This window comes from Oppia nitens, unplaced genomic scaffold, assembly GCF_028296485.1.
Source record: "Oppia nitens isolate AA-2021 unplaced genomic scaffold, nextdenovo-longstitch-racon4-pilon3 scaffold14_pilon_pilon_pilon, whole genome shotgun sequence".
NCBI lineage: Eukaryota > Metazoa > Arthropoda > Arachnida > Sarcoptiformes > Oppiidae > Oppia > Oppia nitens.
The window spans coordinates 684,641-702,500 of NW_026533193.1; the positions used below are offsets into that span (position 1 = coordinate 684,641).

Genomic DNA, 17,860 nt, shown 5'->3' on the forward strand with positions numbered 1-17,860 from the left:
TACCAATGCTTTGTGAGGACGGGCATTATCGTGATGCAAAAAAATACCAGTTAGTCCCGACTTCGGGCGGTCCTCACAAACAGATTCAAAGACTTGAGGCAAACATTTCTTCACATACCAGTCGGCGGTAACCTTCTCTCCCTTTCCTAACTTAACGATTTTCACAATACCGGTTGAGCGAAAAAAAATGGCGTACATTATCTTTTTTACATGCACTTCACGTTTGGCTAACTTCGGGATCTCTTCATCTTCTATGACCCATAACTTTGCTTCTTTACTGTTTAAATTGTCATAAAAGTACACATATGTTTCATCACCAGTCACTAATCGATAAATAAAGTGATCTCCGCCATCCGAAAATATCTTTAGGTTTTCCCGGCAGATCTTAACACGAGTGGCCATTTGGTCGGCTGACAGCACGTGGGGTACCCATTTGACACAAACATGTCTTGCATTAAGATAATTGTGTAGAATATGATGGACTCTCTCGGTTGAAATATTCAATGTATATGCCATCTGTATTAGTGTCATTCGTGGATCTACTTGAAGTAGTTCCCGAATTCTGGCCACATTTTCATCGGTGGTCACTTCCCGAGGTCGACCTGACTTCGGCATGTCCTCAAGTGATGTACGACCAAATTTGAACTCTCGATACCAATGCGTTACTGTAGAGTAAATAACAGTATTTGATCCCAATGTGTCATTAATTTCATCTGTCGCCTCCTGTGCCGTCAGCGCGCGCCGATAACAATAGGCAATTATTGCCCGAAAATCACGAGAAGCAAAATTTATGGTTTTCTCAGACATTGAACACTTTAAGAAGTCACCAAAACTGAACCAAATGAGCAAATGTTGTGAAAATTTGTATTTATGACTAAAAATAAGTGTACTTTTGTTTAATAATAAAAGTTTTGTCATAATTTACAGTTTTGATGCTTATACTAATTATATACCTACTGTCCTAATATATGATATTATTTTTATTGTTGAATAATTTTTAAAAACTGAATCTAATTAATTATAACATTAATTTCTAATTTTACTGTATTTTTGTATATCATTATTTTTACAATTTTTTAATTAAAAAAAATTATATACACATAAAAATTAGACATAAAAATAACTAAATATTTATTTTTTAAAGTTTATTATTTATATTATTATAATTTTATCAAATAATATTCATATATATATTATTAATATTAACTAAAAATAAGAAAATATAAAACTGAATATTATTTCTACTAATAATAATATTTTTAATTATTATGAATTTTAATAAATTTTGTCCAAATTTTAATTATGAATATATTAATAATTAATAAAATAAATTATTTTCAATACTATAATTACTAATTATTATATAATAGCTAACCTACTAAAACAAAATCATTGATATATAATATAATAAAATACTGATAATAATTAAATTTAGTGTTATTTTTAAATAAATAATAATTAAATTAAAAATTAAAAACTAATTAAATAACTACTTAACTAAATTGCTTAATAAATTTTTGATTGACGACAACAACTTAACAAATAACTATTGCGATCAATGGTTTCCAATCTAACCAGTCGTTGATAGTTAAGTGCGAGGACTACCAGTCCATTTCTGGCCAATTCAATCACTAGTACGGCACTGGTATCCAAATCAAACTGATCCCGGTCCCAAAATTTCATGGATCCCAACGATTCAGTCAAGAGAAACCATAGATGGATAAAATTTATTAGACCTATAAAAACGGCATAAACTGTATGGCCATCCAATAGTCGGGCCATATCGGGTACATAGAGTACCCGTCGATGGCGGTAATCACGGGCCGGTTTGATATCATCAGTTGTACGCATCAGTAGATATGATTCCACAATACCGACCCCCAGGGCTGTTAGCTGTATACGCGATGGCCATACACTGTCCGTTGTGGTAGGTATGGCCAGTATGCCGTTGAGGACGGGCATCAAAAATATCAATGCAAAATGCAAACGAAACAATAGAGCCAATCGACTAACTGATACATAACTGTCCACTTGTTTCGGGTCAGCAAATTCATAGTCAGTTTCAGTGGCGGTGGTGGTATCGGTCGGGTCAGTGATGTTGGTTTGTTGGTCACTATTGTTGGTGTGGTTTAAGCTAACGATGCTATCATTATTGATAGACATTATTATTATTATTATTATTATTATTATATGATAAAAAAAACAAACAAATTTCAACAGTAATAGTATAAACAGTTTTATTTTATAAATATATTAATTAATTAATTAATATATTTATAAAAATTTAATTAATTTTTTAAAATTAATTGCGCGCGCGTGATTAATAATTTTTTTTAAAAAAATCATTTATACATCAAATATACACGCGTTTTCACACGTGCAATATGTTATTGTTATTATTATTTTGTTTTTATTATAAAAAAATTAATATATAGAAAAATATAACCAAAAAAAAATTTATATATAATTATTAAACAAACAATGATTTTTTTTTTTGAAACAAATTGATGGCTAAAAGTGATGATAGATAGGATAGACAGTATAGAGGGGTCGGGTATGTGTGTGTGTGTTGTCTATTATTTAGTGTTAATGTATTTTTTGATAGCCATCTCTCTTAGCCGAAACTTTTGTACTTTTCCGGTGACAGTACGGGGAAAGTCGTCTACAAATTCAATGGTCTGCGGTATCTTAAAGTGTGTAATCTATTGGTTTGTTTTTATGATGAAATAAACCAAAGATTACAATCAAATAACAAAATCGTTATTTTTTTAAATAAAAACATACCTTTCCTTTACAGTACTCTTTAACACTGTTAGAGTCTAATAATGAACAGTTATGTTTCAATTTTATATAAGCGACCATATCTTCGCCATATCTTTCATGAGGTATACCAACAACCTATTCAATCAAATCAATATATTATCGGTAATAATATGTTGTAAAACATGTATATATATATATATATATGTGTGTGTGTGTATATGTATGTATGGATGTGTGTGTATATGTATGTGTGTATACAGTATATAAATACAGTATATTTGTGTGTATGTGTATGTGTATGTGTATGTGTATGTGTATGTGTATGTGTATGTGTATGTGTATGTGTATGTGTATGTGTATGTGTATGTGTATGTGTATGTGTATGTGTATGTGTATGTGTATGTGTATGTGTATGTGTATGTGTATGTGTATGTGTATGTGTATGTGTATGTGTATGTGTATGTGTATGTGTATGTGTATGTGTATGTGTATGTGTGTATGTGTGTGTGTGTCTATGTATGTGTGTGTGTGTATGTGTGTGTGTATGTATGTGTGTGTGTGTGTATGTGTGTGTGTGTGTGTATGTATGTATGTGTGAGTATATGTCGTGTGTCATATCATCTAACATACATGTGCGTCGTCTATTGACTGGTTGGTCATCAGAAAATCTTCAATCTCTTTGGGATAAATGTTTTCGCCGCCTCTAATAATCATGTCTTTGATGCGTCCATTGATAAACAGGTAGCCCTTGTCGTCCATATAACCGATATCCCTATATAAACATATTGTAAGCACAATTAGATCCCATTAAAGGACAGGGAGTTTTTTTTGTTGTCAATACCCCATATGATACCATCGATTCCTGTCGATAACTTCGGCAGTTTTGTCCGGTTGTGACCAATAGCCGGGGAACGTACAGTGACCGCGCACACATATTTCCCCGTTGACACCAATTGGCTGCAGGGCACCGGTAGCCGTATCGATAATTTTGATTTCCAAATGATCGATTGGTCGGCCAACTGATTCTAGCCGATGTTTCGGCGAATCATTGATATGTGTATGACTAATGACTGGACTGGTTTCGGTAGTGCCGTACGGTATCTATTATGAACCGGGATAGGGTGGGTGGGGTAGTAGTAGTAATTGGGAGGTTAATTGACTGGTTTTTTTTGTGGTTTTGTTTTGTTTTAATGGTCGACTAACCAGTATCTGACAGCCGGGTATTGTTTTCATAACTTTACTGACCAGTGCCGGTGGACAGGGAGCACCCGACATGATTGCTAATACCAAAAATAAAGTATATATATATATATATATAGATAAATAGATAGGTTATACCTATTTTTAGTGAACTGGTATCGTATTTATGTGGCTCCGAGTTTAGTATATCGATATACATTGTAGGCGTACCATAGACTACTTGGCACCTGTATGTCCACAACAATATATGTATAGTTAATTGGTTTAGTAGCTAACTATACGGTACAACAACAACAACAAAAAACAATTATATATATACTTATAATTTTCAATGGCCTCCAATGTTTTCTGTGGATTAACTACCGGTGCCGGCATGATCACCGATGCCCGTTGTTGGGCGCATAGTATGGATCCGGTTACCGATCCGAAACAATGATACAGCGGATTGGGTATACATATGTTTAGATTGGATCGGTTAATGTCCTGTAGTCCCGATAGTAGCCGTTTGCTGGTAAAGTAGCAATTTTCTAGTATATTATAATGGGTTAGTGTAGCACCTTTCGGATGGCCGGTAGTACCCGACGTAAACTGTATGTTAATCGGATCGTCAAACTGTATGCCAGCCCCCGGATCGTCGTCGACTGAGTCCAGTTTGAGGCTACTGTTGTCGGCAATGGTAACGGCATCGGCCAGCAAATCATCGAAACGGGTAACACTGGCCGGTGCTATCTCCGGCTCGTTGCCCGGACTGTTGATTACTATTATGTTTTTCAAACTGGGAATCCTATTTTAAACCGGGAATAGGGAGGGGAACGGTATGTAAAAAAAAAGAGTTGAAAAGTTTATATCTATTTGTATATATATTTATAAGTTGTTTAAATTTATTTAAATATTTATGTATAATATATTACTATTATATAATACCTAAAATACAGATTATCTAAAAAATTAATAATAATAATAATAATCTAAAAATAAAATTAATTTATAATAAGTTTATAAAAAAAATTATACATAATATTAATATATTGTATATTAATTTATTAACTATAATATGATTATTACTGTTAGTAAAAAAAATTATTTGTCATTTACATGTCAAAAACTATTAGATATATTAAACATATAAATAAATTATGTTTTATTTTAAGTTTAAAACAAATTTTTTGTTTGTTTGACATAACATTAACAATCAATTAGACTTATATTAATAGTTAACTTATAGTTAGTTAACTCATAGTGAACTCATGTTAGATATATATTTAATATATATATATATATATATTGAATATATAAACAATGATAACAACTAAAACACATGTTTTATTATAAATTAAAAGTACTTAAAATCATATAATTAAATAAAATGGACTAATATTGGACTTTAAAAAATTAATGTTTTTTTAAAAAATAAATAAATAAAAATATTTTTAAAAAAATCTATACAAACTTTTTGCATTCAATAGGACGGCCACTACTACTACTACTACTATGTAATAATAGTTGGCTGGATATGCTGTCCAATATTTCGCAATAGTTGGTCGTACGAAACTTTTGATACGTAATCAATGTATGACAACCGACCAGATTCAGGGCATATAATAGTTCATTGGATTTGTAGCCCGGATTAACCGATACCTACAGGTGCTCAAACACATACACACACATAGTAAGCACATATAGATATATAATAATTAAATATATATATACCATAATGGCACCGATTTTGGCAGTGGCATACTGGGTGACCAACCATTCATAGCAATTGGGCGCCCATATGCCCACCCGATCACCTTTTTTGCAGCCTAACTTTTTCAGGCCTATACCCAGTTTATTGGCCTATTATTATAGTATAAAAAATAATACATATATATATATGAAAAATGAACATGCTAAATTATTATTATTACATCAGCATTAAGTTGTCCATAAGTTTTCCGTATATTTTGTTGAACAGATACTACGGCCAACTTGTCCCCGGAATCGCGGGCACAGTTGCCAATCAATTGGCCAATTGTTTGGCCCGAATACCTGTCCACTGATGGTTCAAATGTGTAGCTATAGCTGGTCTTATATGACTTATATCTATGGCCACCACTACCACCACTACCAACACTACCAGTGATACCCGGATGACAATACCATCGGACGAGATATTGTTGTTGTTTTGATAGATTTATAACATTTTTGGGTAAACTTTTAATTGACGAAAACATTTGTTGTTTTTTTTATTAAAAAAAAGTAATTATTTATTTATAATACTGTATTTTTAAGTATATTTAGTAGTATTGTTTAGCGCACAGGTATGTCTATGTATGTATGGATGTCTATGTCTATAACACTAATACAACAGGTATTGTTTACCCCACCAACAAAAAAAAAACTTACAATAGGTATAAATAATAAAACAACTTAATTATATAAAAGTTTATATATATATATAACTGTTTATATAGTTGTATGGGTAGATCACACTAACCAACAAAAAAAAAACTGGTTATATAGTTATAAACATACAGTGGTTAGTCTCAAATATATACATAATATATATATATATATGTCTAATAATGTATACAACCTTGGGGTAGGTTTATTATACTGTAAACTTATATATACATATATAAATCATAACATACAGTCAAACTACCGTATATTATTATATTTGATAATTATTGTAAAAATATTAAGTTTTTTACACAATTTGTAAAATAATTATCAATAATAAACTGGTATTTTATATATATATATATATATAAATTAATATTCAATAATATTGATAAATAAATGTTTAATGATAACCATAACTAACTAAATATAAAATATATAAAAGTTATTATATTAAGTATACTTATGTAATAATTATTTCCAAATTATAAACTATTACTACTACTACTACTACTACTACAGTAATCTAATGTTTTTCAATATATTTATAAACAAAATACCAAAAAAAAATATGATATAAAAGTTTAAAACAAAATATTTATTAATATTTTTCAAAAAAAAAACAAATTAAATATTCTCATTAAACATATAATTAATTAATTAATTAAACTGATAGTCCATTCACACCTAAATAGTCCCACAATTGTTGGCCGCAATCGTAGGTCAACTGTTTCTGGCGATTCAACGATTTGATAGCACTGTCCATAACATCCGTATCGGTTGTTTCCAACAGTTCCGATAGATCCCATTCCCTGTTGGGTAAGTCCTTATCGATTAATTGACTGGCTAATTTCCTAACTTGTGGATGATAATGTTTTTGCAATGTTTTCAATTCCCATAGACAACTACCGGAAGCACCAGTAGCTTCGGGATCGTCGATACTATTGTCAAACGGATCGTTGATTACTACCGAGGATTCGGTAGTTGTTAAACCAATATTAGCCGTTAGCATAGCCGCTACTGATGGATGTCTGACCAATAGATTGCCAATCATTGGCAACAGTATTAGCTGGGAGTCGGCTGTAGCGGCGGTCAATGCTATACGCGATAAACGTTTGACAAACGAGGCTACAGTTTGAGCCGATATATGGCTTGAGGTCAGGAATATGTCTAACCAGAACAGGAATCGGGGTCTGTATTTGACATGCAGTACACCAGCAGTTAGGAGGGCGTAGAGTTGGGGGTAAAATTGGGGATATTCTAAGTTACACTTTTGGATCAATATGTATAGCGAGGACAGGGATAACAGGGAAACAATACCACCAATTGAATAGCTATCCACAAGAAAGTCGGTCAACAGTAATGGATTACGAAAATGTTGGATCAATTGTTTATCTAATAGTAGTAATACTTTTTTATAGATATCTTTCGGTAGCCGTAGTCGACCGCCGCCGAGAAACAGTGTCCATACACTGGCAAACAGATCGGCGTCCCGTTCGTAATCAATGCGAAAACATCGTTGATTCGGTTGTGTTGGTATACATAGTATGATATTATCGGACCGATTGTCGGCCAACTTGTTTGGCTTTAGTCGACGTGTCTTTTCAGCCGTTGCTTTCAATTGATGGCTACGCGTCCGCAACTCGGCCGGCGTTTTCAACTGTATGGCCGCTAATAGTTCGTAAACATTGCGTACAAAGATATCGTCGCCGCTGTTGTTGTTGTCGTCGTCATCGATGGTATTGTCAGTGATATTATTATCACTATTATTATAATCGCCGACTATTTCTTCGCACGCTTTCAGGGTTTGATAGACACAGTCGTCAAACTGTAGATAATTTTGACAATAGTTACGAATCAGATCGCGATTATCGGTCAATTTGGACAACAATTGCCGAAATATTTTACGGAACAATGGTGTCGGAAACGATAGATCTTCGGTAACCACTTCCGTACGAAACGGATATTTACCTAAAAAAATAATGAAATAAAAGTAAATAAATGAAAATATGTGTCCAATTGAGTTACCGATCGGTGGTTACCGAACCACCACTTCTTCTACTACTAAACAAACCTTCTTCGGCCACACATTTCATCAGCGAATTAAAGGCCAACTTTTGTGTTGATTTTGTATAGCTATTGTTGCCGACAAATCGGATAAGCAAATCATTGGTCTGATCGTAGACAGTGGCCAACCATTTGCGATACTTGACATTGGCTTCGGTATCGGCGTCGGCGGCCACCACTCGTAGCTCTTTCTGGTGAATAAATCGGATGAATATCTTGTTTACCGATCGGATCAATGTCTCGATTGTCAACTGCGAGCATCGTTTGACACTATCATCGGCTGCGGCGGCGGTGGCCGCGACGGCTGTGTCATCAATGTCCAAGTCATCGGTAATAGTGGCCAACAGGTCGACAATGTTGTTGACATTTGTCCGCGACTCGATCACCAATTGTGTTCGGCGTTTAATGTCCTCAATCTGTTTCATTGCCGTCAAATCCATGGCCAGAGCAGCGGCGGGTGTTTTTTAATGGTCACCGAAACGGACAAATCAATCGGTAATTATTGAAAGCATTTATTAAACAAAAAAAAATTTTTATTTTTAAAAAACAATAACAAAAACACGTTTTGTTAGTAATATTAAGTTAGGTATTCATTACACAACAAACGTTACTATTTTATGTGTGTGTGTGTGTGTGTGTGTGTGTGTGGGAGGGGTTAGTCAGTAATAGAGATGATATTCAGAATTAAACTGTATATAGTGTTTACTAAAAAGGGGGGCTATTTGTTTTGTCCCCCAAAAATAACATTAATTAAATAGTTGTACGTTGTCTATGTATTGGCATATTTTTCTATACTGTAGTAAATACTGTACACTATTGCACACTGTGTCATACTGTAAGCATACATTTAGTGGATAGGCCATTCTAAATAATAATAATAATAACATTTATGTTATTAGAACACATGTACTGTATTAATAATATACAACTATATAGTATTGAGACGCGCGCCTATCATGTATGTTTGACTGCATAACATTTTCAAATAAAATAAACTTTTACTGTCTAATGATGAACTGAAAGCATGATTTCTATGTATACATTCAACAACATAAAACATGTGCACAATGTTTATGCAATGCATAACACTATTGAAATTATAACTATATTTTAGTTATTATTTAATTAATATTAGTATTAATACAATAAAATAGTTATTAATTAAATTAAATTAATTAATAATTTTAACTAAATATCTATTAAACAGTGATTTAAATACAATTAAAATAATAATAATAATAATAATGAAGTAATTAATTACTCGCCGAAAGTCTGGTCATCGGCCGCCCGTCCGATCGCCCAATATGTTTGCCGCAAACATTGGCCAACTATATGCCGGCGCCGCCGCCGGTAGTTGTGGTAGTGGTCATCAATATCGCCGATTGTTGTTGTTATGGTCGTCATCGTCGATGTCCCGCATGAATACCGTCGCCGCCGCCGTCGCCGTCGGTAGTGGTGTTGGCCAACAACAACAACACCGACACTGTTGTCGTCAAGAACTTGACGACTATTTGCGGTCAGACTTTGGCCGCAAACATCCGCAACAACGGTGCGAACAATTTTGGTCACAGTATTGGCAAAAGACGGGTCTTTTCGGTGATACTGATCGACAACATCGTCGCCGCCGCCGCAGCCAAAAAACTGGTCAAACCATTGGCGGCGGCGACTGTTTTAAGCTACTGTTGCCGCCGCCAAACATTACCGGATCATTACATTTGGGTATTTGTTATTAGTTACCCGTAAAATAAATAAGACATTTACGGCAATATTTTATTTATCGGCAGTATATTTGTCTACTTATAGGTCACGCCTTGACAGTGGCCATTGAGGACGCCCTATGCCGTTATCATCGTATGACTGGCCACACAGTTCAATGGATACCTGGGTTAGATCATGCAGGTATTGCTACACAAATAATGGTCGAAAAACATTTGTGGACAAAATACGGGAAAACTAGACACGACCTAACACGCGACCAGTTTCTCGGCGAAGTTGACCAATGGAAAACTCAACGGTCGGCCGAAATCCGTGAACAACTGTTACGATTGGGTGCCAGTCTTGACTATACCCAGGAGTACTATACATTGTCGCCCGAGATGTCCGCAGCCGTTACCGAAGCATTTGTCCAGCTATTCAATCGCCAGCAGATCTATCGGAGTACAAAAGCGGTAAACTGGTCGTACTATATGCGATCGACACTATCGGATATTGAGGTCGACGTCAAACATATTGACGGTCCAACTGAGCTAACGGTTCCCGGTTATCATAAGCCAGTTGTGTTGGGTGTTATGCATCGGTTTAACTATCCGTTAGAAGATAACAGCAATGATGTTATACCAGTGGCCACAACACGTCTCGAGACAGTTATCGGCGATGTAGCCATTGCTGTACATCCCGATGATAAACGATACTCGCATATGATTGGCCGTATGGTTATCAATCCGATTAGTGGTCGCCGTATGCCCATAGTTGCCGACCAGTCAGTAGTCCAAACGTTCGGTACGGGAGCCGTAAAGATAACGCCGGGTCATTCACGTTTCGATCACGAACTAGCCGAACGACATAGACTACCTGTTCTGCTTGTATTCGATCAGACGGGTAGACTAGACTGTCCCGAATTACCCGAATTTCATGGTCTACACCGATTTTCAGCCAAAGATGCCATCAAATCGGCTCTCATAGCCAAAGGTCTATACCTGGATCAGTCCGATCACTCGCATAGTGTACCCGTATGTCCCAAAACTGGTGATCTGATTGAGCATCGGTGTGTACCGCAATGGTTTTTACGCTGCCAACAGTCTACCGTCGACAGGGCTCGGCTAGCAATTGTCGAGGACGACCTAAATCCATCCGTACACTGTTGTCCAACTGTACCATATCTTGATCCCGACAAACATCTGAGTCTAGTTCCGCCTAACTATCGATTTGTTTGGCGCGAATGGTTTAACCGTCTGGAAGATTGGTGTATATCCCGTCAGATCTATTGGGGACATCAAATACCGGCCTATAATGTCATTATTGATGGCCAGCTAACCGATGAATGGATTGCCGCTAAAAGGTATGTATGGTTTTTTTTGTTGAGTTATTGATACAAATGTTTAATTAAATAATTTTAATTTATTTTAATCAGTTATTCAGAAGCCCTGCTCATAGCTGAACACAGACATCCCGATCACACTATAATAACCGTACGACAAGACCCGGACGTATTGGACACATGGTTTTCATCATCGCTATTACCGCTCAGTGTTAACGGTTGGCCAACGGCAACGGTAAACGGCAAACAACAGTTGGACACCCAGTCGTCACCGTTAAGTCTAATGGAAACCGGTTACGACATACTATTCTTTTGGGTCGCCCGTATGGTTCAGCTGTCCCTTGAATTGACCGATCGATTACCGTTCAATCGGGTACTTCTGCACGCTATGGTCGGCGATTCTGATGGGAAAAAAATGTCCAAATCCTGGGGCAATGTTATCGATCCGATCGATATTATTGACGGTATTTCGCTGAAAGAGTTGATCCGTAAGAACGAAAAGATTCGGGAATCGGGTTTTACTACCACTACTACTACCGATACTACTACTACTACTTTGGCTAAGTCTGGCCAACACACCAAACACAAGTTGGCCAAACAGTTTCCGTCGGGTATTGTTTCGTGCGGTGCCGACGCACTGCGTTGGCATTTGTTGCGTACAAATTACAAATCGGAAAACGTTTCGTTCGACCTGAAAAAAGTGGTCAAATCCAGAAACTTTACCAATAAAATGCATCAAACGGTTCGGTTTTTATTCAACAATCTGGACAACCGTTTTGTCCGTTTGGATATTCTTGATGTAAGTTTCATAACCAATCACTCAATTATTATTATTTTCCGATTTTTTTCTTCTATCGGTAACAACACTGTTAATAGCTTACTGACCACTTAAGTCCCGACGATCGTCAAATACTGTCACAATTGGCCGAAACCGTTAGGACAGCGAACCAGGCGTTCGAGTCGTACGATTTGCGCGAAGGTGTGGCCGCTTTGGAGCACTTCTGGCACAACAAACTGTGCGACATATATCTGGAGCGCGTGAAACACGTACTCAAAAATACCGACGACGACGACGATCTGAGGACACGTAATACTGTACTCAATGTTTTAGTCTATACGATCAACACTGGCCTCAGGGCGTTGCATCCGTTTATGCCGTTTATTACCGAAAATCTATGGCAACATATTAACCATAGACTGCTGACCATCACTACTGCTGCTGACGATAATAATCATAATCTTCGACAAGAATTTTCAAGTATTTGCGATGAAGACTATCCGGATATAACTGTTGATCCAGTTTTAAGACAATATCAGAGTGTAGTCAACGATCGTGATATGCATTTGGTTGGGGCTATCATCGAAAAAATTCGATGGTTTACGAAATATTTTGAAATTACCGATGATATACTATCGACAACACGGATATCAATTGCTACCTATGATAAACATCTCCAGAATTATCGTCAATTGATCCAATCGGCTATCGGTAATGATGTGGATTCAGTCGATATGGTATCCATTCATGATATTCATCGATATTATCGTAGTTTTTGTTTTAAAGTTTGTAGAAATGAAGTTATAGCCGATACAGACGGCGGCAACATTGATGGCAACAATGTCGACAACGATGTCGATGATGATGAAGATGACGATACAAATGAATACAATATACTAGACATCGATAAGAATAATAGGAATCACTTTAACGATTGTTATGTATTGTTTTCATTCAGCGATGAAGTGATGTCGAAATTGTCTAATGAATTGATAGCTGATGTCAGTGGTGTTGCTGTCGATGATGATGGCAATGGCAACGATGGTATAGAAGCTATTGATGGCCAGAAACGGAAGGAGATGTTTGATATGCCAACGCTTATACGTTTTGTTAATTTGCTGTTCAAACATAGGAACAGTAGGTTTCATCAAAACTATTGGAAAACCAAATCAATGAGAGAAAGTGATTGACTGTCGGATTATGAAAAAAAATTCAATTGTTTTTTGATATTCAATATATAATATATATATTTAAAATTGATATTTAAAAAAACATTAAAATTATCTGTAATACTGTAATATTTATTATACAAATATAATTAACTATTATTTGGTTATATATTAATCTCATGAAACAATTGATGATTTAAAACATGATTTTTTTTAATAAAAATAATAATAATATTTAATTATTAAACACATTGTATATTTTTAATGTATTCTTAAATTTTTATTTTAAATTTAAATGATTTAATTTATATATATATATATAATCATTAGATTATTACCGTAATAATAATAATAATAATAATAACCGATACTTACGATAAAATTTAAGGCAAATAAATGTTATCTATATTTATGTATTGATTATTAGTTATTCATAAATATATATAATATATTATAGTATATTATCTTATATTATCTTATATTATCTGATTATATATGTATTATATACAGTAATTGATGAAACTATTTGTATATCCAGTAGTCATACATTATTATTATTATTATATAAATTATGTTATATAAATACAGTATTATTATTTTTTACTCATCAATTAATCACTAATTTTTAGTCATTAAACATAATAATAATTATTTTATTTTTTTTAATTATAAATACAATTATAAAGATATATTACTAGAAATAATTCATCTAAAATATTTACTAATATATATATATATATATATATATATATATCATATATATATAATTAATTAAAAAAAAAAATAATATTTATTTTTAGTTATTAATTTATCGATTGATTTATTTAGTGAATTTTTTTGTGGAAATAATTAATATTGTTTTAATTTTTTTTGTTTTTTGATAAAATTTTTTATTAACTAAAAAAAGTATACAAAAAATCATACATTATTTTTGTTGTTTCAAATAATTATCAATAAAATAAAATATATTTATTATCAATTGGTTTAATTAAAAACTAACTAATTGTTATGTTAGTGGCCTCGGAGTTGATAAAAGCCGAAAACATTTTCAGGGCTGCCCCTGACCTATCGGTCGGTACCATATGGCCAGAGCCGCGTACCGTTACAAATGCTAGCCTATCGTAAACTTTATAATAGCCGGCAATTTGGTGGTTATAGTGCCAGATATTGTAGGACTGGGTTAACGATCGGCCCATATCTTCGACAAACCTATTGATATATAATAAAAAAAATTTAAAAAAAAAATTATTATATAATACCAATACATATACCATTCATCGCCCAAGAAATTGCAGGCCATATCAACGTCACCGTTATATACAAGTATTTTCAGTGATGGCCGCCCACTACTACTACTACTGGCCAACAGTTCCCGAAACTGCGGTTTCATTGACTTATAGATGTTTCGATAGCCAGTTTCGACGGCTAAACTACAACAAGTCCATCGGTCGCGTCGGTCATCGGGTATATGTAGACTATGGCGAACCAGTGGCTGATTGATCCACTCTTCTACATAACCAGTGTCAACACACGGTGGTGTATCCCTGAGCTGATCCCATAGCTGCTGCTGACTATTGCTGTTTGACGATGACCCGTTCAGCGGCTGCACCGTCACTGTCTTCAACATTAGTTTGCGGTCAAACATTTCACGTGAATATTTTGCCGATAGATTATAACGTCGGCGACCATCACTATTGCCGCCAACACCAGCACCTGTAGATTGCCGCTGTCCCTCACAATCTGCATACAGATTATAGATGTTAAGTCCCGGTTCCCGTATAAAACCGACCGCTTGGTTGACAGCCTGTCGGCAACCAGTGTCCGGATTGTTGACAAAATCGCACCGATTGTTGTTGTTGTTGTTGTTGGCAGTGGCGGCGGCGGCGGAGGCCATCAAAACTGCCGCCGCCTCAAGCGTTAGGCTAGAATTGGTCAAAGTATTTACCGATGATGGACAGCAATTGGCCAACAATTTTAGCCAAACACTGGTATCGTATAGGCCGTGATAGTAGCCAAAGTAGATCAACGAATTGCCTAATAAGGACTGTTCCAGATAGCCGTTACCGATGGCCAAACCTTTCAATGGGATTGCCTGATCGGGAAGTCCGCGTACAATCTCGACGGCCAGTGTCGGTACATAAACGCCGGCATAGCTTTCGCCGGTAACATAGAAATCGTTAGCCAGAAATTGGGGAAATTTTTTATAGAAACTTTTCAAGGCCTGGTAGTTAGCTTTGGCTACTGTATCGTCATCTGTTGCGTACTGGCCGTCCAATTTGTATGAGAAGCCGACACCGGCTGGCGACTCAAGAAACAGTATATTGGTCTCACGGTTCCAGCTGTACGGGTTGGCATACAATTGTCGACTATTGTTACGATTGACATGTATGGGTCCCTGTTCTGTATACATACATACATACACAAGAATATTATTAGATGGGGGGACAGTATGGTTATGGGGTGGGGTAGGGATGGTTACTACTACTAACCGGTCAGTGCTCCCAATACACTGGAACAGCCGGGACCGCCGTTCAGCCACAATACTAGCGGATCGGTAGCCGGACTACGTTGACTCTCGAAAAACCAATAGTGTAGATACCGGTCCTCTGTTGAGTTCAGATAACCCGAATAGTGCCGGTAATTGATGGGAAAGTCAAGACCGGGTAGATTGCGTACTTCGTCCGCTACACCCGGATAGCCGTGTGTCGGCCCGATAGACCCAACAGTTAATAGTATAGTTATTATACACAGCACCGGTATGTTGTTGTTGTTGTTGTCAATCATTATTATTATTATTAAAAAGTTATTAATTTAGTAAAAAATACTAAATTATAAAACGTATTGTTTATCTATAAATATTTTATTTATAAGTATTTTTATAATATGTGAAAAATTTAATGTTTAGTACTGTATATATCATATATATATATATAAAAACTTTAGTTTATCAGATATACTGTATATACAAAAAATGTTTATAAATTTTTTTTATCAAAATTTATTTATACTAATAATAATATAATAATTATTAATTTGATTCAATATAATTATAATAATCATGAATATACTGAATGTTTATAATATAAACTTTATAATTAAAATTTATGTATTGATTATTAGTTTTTCATATATAAAGTTTATATTATATATAAATATATTTATGAAAAACTAATAATCAATACATAAATATAGATAACATTTATTTGCCTTAAATTTTATCGTAAGTATCGGTTATTATTATTATTATTATTATTATTATTATTATTACGGTAATATATAGATCTATGAAACAATATTTTCGTAAAATTAAAAGTTTTAGAAAAACAATATTTTTTGAAAAAAAGATTTATTCAAAATAATACCGGAATTATTATTAGTATATCATATTTGTTTACCTGTTTTACATTTATATATATATATATATATATATATATATATATATATATATATAGAGAGAGAGAGAGAGAGAGAGAGAGAGAGAGAGATCATAAATTTAGGAAATATGTAGCAAATAGTGAAAATGATGGCTACATTTCCCACGATAATCACTATTACTACCTTAAAAAATATTTATATTAGAGATAGAGAGAGGACAGTAACCAAATGTCAAGGGCATACCTATGATATAAGATTAAGTGTATATATAATATAATATATTGAATATATCTCAGTCTCAAAAAAACAGGTATATCTTGTGTGAGCTTCAACACACACATACATACACACTCATACTCACTCATACACATACATACATACATACATACATACATACATACATACACACACATACATACACATACATACATACACATACATACATACACATACATACATACACACATACATACATACATACATACATACATACATACATACATACATACATACATACATACATACACACATACACACATACATACACACATACATACATAATGTAAAAATTGTATGAATGAATAACTAATTAACTGCCAATACATTTCAAAAAAAAATTATTTTATCTACCAGTGCTTGATATACTGTAAGTTATATGCAGTGTGTATGTAGACATTTGACTATTCAAGTATTTCAATAATTTTTGTTTTTTTTTGTTTTTTTTTGAATATGAAATATAATTTATTCATTGCATATATATTATTATTTTTATAGCATTTTTGTTGTTGTTGTTGTTTATTGCCAATTGATTTTTAAAAAATAAAATATTGATTACTATTTTCTAAGCATACCTATGAATATCTATACTATTAATACTAATAATAAATTATATATTTACTAAAAAATTTATCTTGTTTATTGAAATATTAAAATTAAAAAAAATATTTATTAAAAATTTATATATATATAGTATTAATATTATCTATATATATATATATACATATATAAATTGATACAATTGGTGTAATGTTATTGTGTTAATAAAAAAATGTTATAGTTGGATTATCTAATAATAATAATAATAAT

The 17,860-nt window shown here is 33.9% G+C and overlaps 4 protein-coding genes across 4 annotated transcripts in view; 1 reads left to right on the forward strand and 3 right to left on the reverse strand.

Annotated features, from left to right (window-relative positions):
• Positions 1-2,550: 2,550 nt before the first annotated feature.
• Positions 2,551-6,505, reverse strand: LOC128962161 (medium-chain acyl-CoA ligase ACSF2, mitochondrial-like). The gene is made up of 11 exons (XM_054308517.1): positions 6,477-6,505; positions 5,874-6,150; positions 5,674-5,802; positions 5,414-5,601; positions 4,283-4,747; positions 4,102-4,190; positions 3,967-4,043; positions 3,605-3,864; positions 3,394-3,535; positions 2,785-2,898; positions 2,551-2,702 (listed from the first exon to the last, which is right to left on the reverse strand). The coding sequence occupies exons 1-11, from the start codon at positions 6,503-6,505 to the stop codon at positions 2,577-2,579; spliced, it is 1,896 nt and encodes a 631-aa protein (XP_054164492.1). The 3' UTR covers positions 2,551-2,576.
• Positions 6,506-6,991: 486 nt separating this feature from the next.
• Positions 6,992-9,026, reverse strand: LOC128961301 (nucleolar complex protein 4 homolog B-like). The gene is made up of 2 exons (XM_054307526.1): positions 8,423-9,026; positions 6,992-8,319 (listed from the first exon to the last, which is right to left on the reverse strand). The coding sequence occupies exons 1-2, from the start codon at positions 8,853-8,855 to the stop codon at positions 7,013-7,015; spliced, it is 1,740 nt and encodes a 579-aa protein (XP_054163501.1). The 5' UTR covers positions 8,856-9,026; the 3' UTR covers positions 6,992-7,012.
• Positions 9,027-9,667: 641 nt separating this feature from the next.
• Positions 9,668-13,424, forward strand: LOC128961293 (valine--tRNA ligase, mitochondrial-like). Its single transcript, XM_054307514.1, has 4 exons — positions 9,668-10,134; positions 10,219-11,473; positions 11,546-12,251; positions 12,329-13,424. The coding sequence occupies exons 1-4, from the start codon at positions 9,720-9,722 to the stop codon at positions 13,418-13,420; spliced, it is 3,468 nt and encodes a 1,155-aa protein (XP_054163489.1). The 5' UTR covers positions 9,668-9,719; the 3' UTR covers positions 13,421-13,424.
• A 925-nt stretch (positions 13,425-14,349) lies between these two features.
• Positions 14,350-17,860, reverse strand: part of LOC128961322 (lysosomal protective protein-like) — a 5,836-nt gene continuing 2,325 nt past the window's right edge. The window contains exons 2-4 of the mRNA XM_054307549.1: positions 15,889-16,248; positions 14,671-15,799; positions 14,350-14,608 (exon numbers count right to left, since the gene is read on the reverse strand). Coding sequence (XP_054163524.1) covers positions 14,395-14,608; positions 14,671-15,799; positions 15,889-16,183 — 1,638 coding nt within the window. The 5' untranslated portion in view covers positions 16,184-16,248 and the 3' untranslated portion in view covers positions 14,350-14,394. The remainder of the gene's footprint in view (positions 14,609-14,670; positions 15,800-15,888; positions 16,249-17,860) is intronic.